This window comes from Triticum urartu, chromosome 7 (genome assembly GCF_003073215.2).
Source record: "Triticum urartu cultivar G1812 chromosome 7, Tu2.1, whole genome shotgun sequence".
Taxonomy (NCBI): Eukaryota; Viridiplantae; Streptophyta; class Magnoliopsida; order Poales; family Poaceae; genus Triticum; species Triticum urartu.
The window spans coordinates 674,012,895-674,018,648 of NC_053028.1; the positions used below are offsets into that span (position 1 = coordinate 674,012,895).

Below are 5,754 nucleotides of genomic sequence, written 5' to 3' on the forward strand. Positions count from 1 at the left end.
ATAGAAGAGCATTGTGAAGGAAGTACTACTTTGGCATGTCCAAATGGTATCAATTTTCTACAATGATTTCCTATGCCCAAATAACCATCCTTCACAGAATTTCAGCTCAATCCATTCATTATTTTGAGCCCAGCTTCAACATTCATATTTTTGTCCAGCGTGGTACTTTGCAAAGCAAGTACCACCTAGGATCCTCCTTTTGAGCTAAAAATTTGTGAAGACATTCTCCTTAGTAGATGATAATCCTCAGCCAAAACTCACGCCCATTGGCCATGTGCATTTCCCGTACCGCTAATCAAACACTTGGCTGCTAATTCATGTTTGAGCATCGATCGGTCTTCTCGTGAGAATCTTATGTTGTAATTTTCTTCCTAGCACCAACCTGGGGAGTGCCCAACCCACTAGACATGCCTAAGCCGCCCAGAACACATGGCAACATTACGGTCACGCGGTGACCACGCGACGGGCATGCGAGTTTACGCGCTCTAGAGTTGAGGCCCTCGGCCACCGCCCAAACCTCGACGTATCGCCACCAAACCATGTATTTATGATTAAATAGGTCTTATGTAACTAGAAATGATTTTTGGAAAAAATAAATAGCCAACTATGAGGCAGCTACTGTTCAAATTTGACCCGCTTCCAGCTGAATCGGCGGAAATTTGCCTTTTTCACGAGAGGTGGATCAAAAAAAATTTACACCCAACCATTTTGTCAATTGTGCATTAAATATGTCCTAGTATTTTATAAAAATGATTTGGTCCAATTTTGCAACAATTATTTGGTAGTTCCTTCACAAAAAACCTCCTTTCGGGCACTCGAAAAATGGAAAATGGTTTTTTCGTCCAACGAAAATGAAAACTTCCTTAGGCAACATTGTTTGCCATTCCAATATGCACCCTTGTGCACAATATGAGATCATTTGAACAAACTATGCCATGGATGTGGCCATAAGATTGATCATTTGGCTTGAAAGCCATTGATCTCCACACATGATAGCTCGTTTCTGAGAACACTTTTTTAAAATAATTGCCGTATTACAAGTTTGTTATTTTTCCTAGGAACTTGGCCACATATGATGACACAATGCGAAGGTTTCCCAATTTTTTGAATTTTTTTTGAATTTTTTATGCCCGTTTCAAAATGCGGTCAAAACGGCGGGAATGACCGTTCCTAGCTAGTGGTTGAATCTTGTAATTTTTTTGGTGTTTCTATGATTAAATAGATACTTATGTACCTAGAAATGAATTTTGGAAAAAATAAAGAGCAAACTACGAGGCAGCTACAGTTCAAATTTGACCCGCTTCCAACTAAATCGGCGGAAGTTTCTCTTTTTCACCAGAGGTGGATCAAAACTTTTTACACCCAACCATTTTGTCAATTGTGCATTAAATATGGCCTAGTATTTTATAAAAATGATTTGGTCCAATTTTGCAACAATTATTTGGTAGTTCCTTCACAAAAAAACCTCCTTTCGGGCACTCGAAAAATGGAAAATGGTTTTTTCGTCCAACGAAAATGAAAACTTCCTTAGGCAACATTGTTTGCCATTCCAATATGCACCCTTATGCACAATATGAGATCAGTTGAACAAACTATGCCATGGATGTGGCCATAAGATTGATCATTTGGCTTGAAAGCCATTGATCTCCACACGTGATAGCTCGTTTCTGAGAACACTTTTTTAAAATAATTGTCGTATTACAAGTTTGTTATTTTTCCTGGGAACTTGGCCACATATAATGACACAATGCGAAGGTTTCCCAATTTTTTTGATTTTTTTTGTATTTTTATGCCCGTTTCAAAATGCGGTCAAAACGGCGGGCTTGACCGTTCCTAGCTAGTGGTTGAATCTTGGAATTTTTTTGGTGTTTCTCTGATAAAATAGATACTTATGTACCTAGAAATGATTTTTGGAAAAAATAAAGAGCAAACTAGAAGGCAGCTACAGTTCAAATTTGACCCGCTTCCAACTTAATCGGCAAAAATTTGTTTTTTTCACGAGAGGTGGATCAAAACTTTTTACACCCAATCATTTGGTCAATTGTTCATTAAATATGGCCTAGTATTTTAGAAAAATGATTTGGTCCAATTTTGCAACAAATATATGGTAGGTCCTTCAAAAAAAAATTCATTTTGGGTACTCGAAAAATGAAAAATGATTTTTCGCCCAAAGAAAATGAAAATTTCCTTAAGCAACATTGTTTGCCATTCCAAGATGCACCCTTGTGCACAATATGAGATCATTTGAACAAACCATGCCATGAATGTGGCCATAGGATTGATCATTTGGCTTGAAAGCCATGCACATTCACACATGATAGCTCTTTTCTGAGAACACTTTTTTTAAAAGAATTGTTGTATTACAAGTTTATTATTTTTTCTGGTAACTTGGTCACATATAATGACACAATGCAACGGTTTTCCAATTTTTTGATTTTTTTTTGAATTTTTCATGCCCGTTTCAAAATGTTGTCAAAACTGCGGGCATGACCGTTCCTAGCTAGTGGTTGAATCTTAAAAAACTATTAGTGTTTCTCTAATTAAATAGATACTTATGTACCTAAAAATTATTTTTGAAAAAAATAAAGAACAAACTATAAGGCAGCTGCAGTTCAAATTTGACCCGTTTCCAACCAGATCAGCAGAAATTTGTCTTTTTCACGAGAGGTGAATCAAAACTTTTGACATCCAAATATTTAGTCAATTATACATTAAATATGTTCTAATATTTTAAAAAGTTGATTTTGTCCAATTTTACAACAAATATATTGTAGGTCCCTCACAAAAAACTCATTTTGGGCACTTGAGAAATGAAAAATGAATTTTTAATCAGCTAGACCAATTTTTTAGTCAATTACGACCAATTTAAATGGTCATTACATTGTAGCTGTGTGCTGCATTTTAATTGGTCTGTGGGCGTTTCACGCGGATCATGGATGGACACCGTCGGATGCTCGCGGATCCAACGGCAGTCCTCACCGCAAGCCCACCTAAGGCAAAACCCTAGTCCTCGTGGACCCCCCCCCCCCCCCCCCCGCCTCCATTCTTTCTCCCCTCACTCTCTTCTCCATCCGCGCACGCCTCCCATCCCCGCTCCCTCCCATGGCGAACCCCGTCGCCTCCCCTCTCCTCCTCCCCTCCCCGACCTTCACCACCCCCCAGCACCACGGCCTCCACCACCAATCCGCCATGCCGTCCTCGCTCCCCTGCCGCCGCCACCTCCATCGCCATCTCCCTCTCTCCCTCTCCCCGATCTCTGACCCAGCCACCACCCATGGCGCCAGCCAGAGCAGCCACCAGCTATGGTGACGGCGAGGCTAGAGGCCGCCGGATCCGGGATCAGGGTGGCGCATAGCCCCTCCTCCCGTGAGATCATCTGCATCGAGCAGCTCCTCTGCACGCTACACCTTGTCCCCATCCAGATCAAGCAGTTCCTCTTTGTCCGCTCTACCAATCCCCTCCGTCAGCCGTTGCTACGCAGTACACTTCCACCGCTTCCGCCGCCTCCCAAGTCGCCGTCCTCCTGATCCCCTCCCCTTCCCCTTCCTCTGCTCTGGACACCCCATCTCCGTCGAGCCGGGCGCCCCATCCACCTCTACGGGCGTAGACGGCGTTGGCGTATGAGCAATGGCGCCGCCCGGGTCGCGACGGTGGGCGTACGTGCGGATCATGGCCGGCACCATCGTCGGCGGCGGCCTCGGCTTCTACGTCATGCTCCGCATCGAGACCTCCTACAAGGTACGACAACTCCCGTCGCACCAACCTGCCGCGATCTGTGGACCATTTGGTCGAAGCCGCGGTGCTTACTCCCGCTTTTCTTTGTCGTGTGCAGGTGAGGATGGAGGAGAGGCTGCGTCGATGGCAAGATGGAGTGCCTCTACCATGGCTGGCAGTTGGACGGCCAGGGAAAGTGCGTCAAGATCCCACAGGTCCCACCATTCCACACTTCTTTCTAATCAAGTTCAGTCACGGATCTGTACAAACGCATGAGATTCTAGTCCAAAATCTATGTGTGATACTGTATAACTGTGTTATGTTTGAGATTCTAGTCTTGACACAGTAGCTCTTACTCTACCTGTGTGGCAATCATATTGTGTTTGAATGTAGCATAGTATCTGATTATGGTGTTTTTTTAGGTATTTATCTTCAGAAAAGGGATGTGTACAATATTAGTATTTCCAGGAATCTGATTATGACACCCTGCTATCATGCCCCCCTAAAACACATGAATTTGTTTTACCTTTCCCCCTTCGTGGTTACTGGTTTTGGACTTAAGGACACACACGCGTTAGTCGTTAGTATTCACGTTTTATTTCTTTTTGCAGGATAGTTAGTATTCACTTTGCTGTTTCTGCTTTATACCTGTGATTAGTCTACTTAGTGTTTCTGGACTTGAGGGCACACTTGTGTTGTGTGGTGGTATTTTACTTTTCTGTTTGGTTTTATACCTGTCCAGGGTGTATATATGAATGTCCTGAAATCAAATAACCTTCATAGGATAGGAAATTGGTAGTTTAGCTCATATAGATGATCTTATAGTGAACAGCTTCAGTTGTTTGATGCATGTTGCTGCCGTTTATCGCTGCATCTATGTTCATTCAGTATTAGTAGCTCCTTGGATCTGTGCCCATGCATTGTATGCTCTTCTTTCCATATATGTACTGCATTTCTATATGGCAATGAGCTTACCCTCTGCTGTCCTGTTTCCATGGCGTGCGCAAACTGTGCAGTGCTGCTGTGGCTCCTGGTGGCGGTGAGCGTGAAGCTGGGGCGGCGCCACATCGCCCACAACGCGGTGGAGCTGATGGAGAGGCGTCTGGCCAAGGACGACTTCCCCGAGTACTACGACGGCAAGACGGGGCAGTACATCGGGAAGCAGTCGCGCAAGTTCCAGACGTGGTTGGTGGCGGGCTACCTGGTGGCCAAGATGCTCCTGGACGACCCCTCCAACCTCCGCGCCGTCTCCCTGGAGGACGACGACCACACCCGAGCAGCATCTAAAGTTAGCATCTGCTGCACTATCGCTGATGATGTTTGTTTAAGGCTGTTGCTTTGCTCTGTGTGATTTTACTCTAGCATGTGTGTTGCATTTTGTCCTGCGCCTTGAGAATGACTAGGATTTATGTTATAGAATTCCAAGTGTAGTTGCAATATATAACATGCCTAAAGTATATGGACTTGTGAAGTGTGTCCATTGAGAGTAGTTTTCTTGCTGTTATTCATAGGGTAGTTTTCTTGCTGTTAAACATGTCCACCGGCATACATTGTATCTTCTTATGCTCTTACTTTTTTGTCTAGGTACTTGATGCCTCTTGGTCAGAAGATGATGGCGAGTTCCTCATTCCAATTGAGTTTATATTGTGTAGGTTTCTTCGTCACGATCTGGATTGCCGCAGTCATGTTCAAGTCCAATGATATCTTGCGCAAGCAGACCGCTCTCAAGGTTTGTGCTTCATAATAACTTGTCTATCAACGTGCTTCTTCTGCTTCTAGTGGTTAATTAATTGTTCTGCCAAGCAGACTGCTCTCAAGGGCTTGTGCTTATCTTGTGTATCAAAATTCTTGTTCTGCTTCTAGCACTGGGTCTGTCCCTTCTATTGAGGAGGCCGGTCTGCTGCCGTCACTAAATCCCTAACGCTGGGGCCCGTGTTAACTCCATTTGATTGTCAAATTGCTTAGATAACTCAATTTGATTGTCCTCATAGTGTTCTCACATGCTTAGAAGAGTTGGAAACACTATACATGTTTTGGTAC

General features: G+C 43.6%; 2 protein-coding genes across 2 annotated transcripts; both read left to right on the plus strand.

The window, feature by feature from the left end:
* Positions 1-3,627: 3,627 nt before the first annotated feature.
* LOC125519363 lies at positions 3,628-4,334 on the plus strand. The gene is made up of 3 exons (XM_048684198.1): positions 3,628-3,738; positions 3,833-3,910; positions 4,326-4,334. Exons 1-3 carry the CDS (start codon positions 3,628-3,630, stop codon positions 4,332-4,334), a joined length of 198 nt encoding a protein of 65 aa, XP_048540155.1.
* A 374-nt stretch (positions 4,335-4,708) lies between these two features.
* LOC125519364 (probable alkaline/neutral invertase D) lies at positions 4,709-5,065 on the plus strand. The gene has a single exon (XM_048684199.1). The coding sequence runs from the start codon at positions 4,709-4,711 to the stop codon at positions 5,063-5,065; it is 357 nt and encodes a 118-aa protein (XP_048540156.1).
* Positions 5,066-5,754: the final 689 nt, after the last annotated feature.

What these genes read in the sequence shown, in the direction of transcription:
- LOC125519363 (XM_048684198.1), top strand. Translation starts at nt 3,628, where the DNA reads ATGGCGCCGCCCGGGTCGCGACGGTGGGCGTACGTGCGGATCATGGCC. An exon ending in GCATCGAGACCTCCTACAAG is followed by an intron (nt 3,739 to 3,832) that starts GTACGACAACTC and finishes TGTCGTGTGCAG; the next exon opens with GTGAGGATGGAGGAGAGGCT.
- LOC125519364 (XM_048684199.1), top strand. Translation starts at nt 4,709, where the DNA reads ATGGCGTGCGCAAACTGTGCAGTGCTGCTGTGGCTCCTGGTGGCGGTG.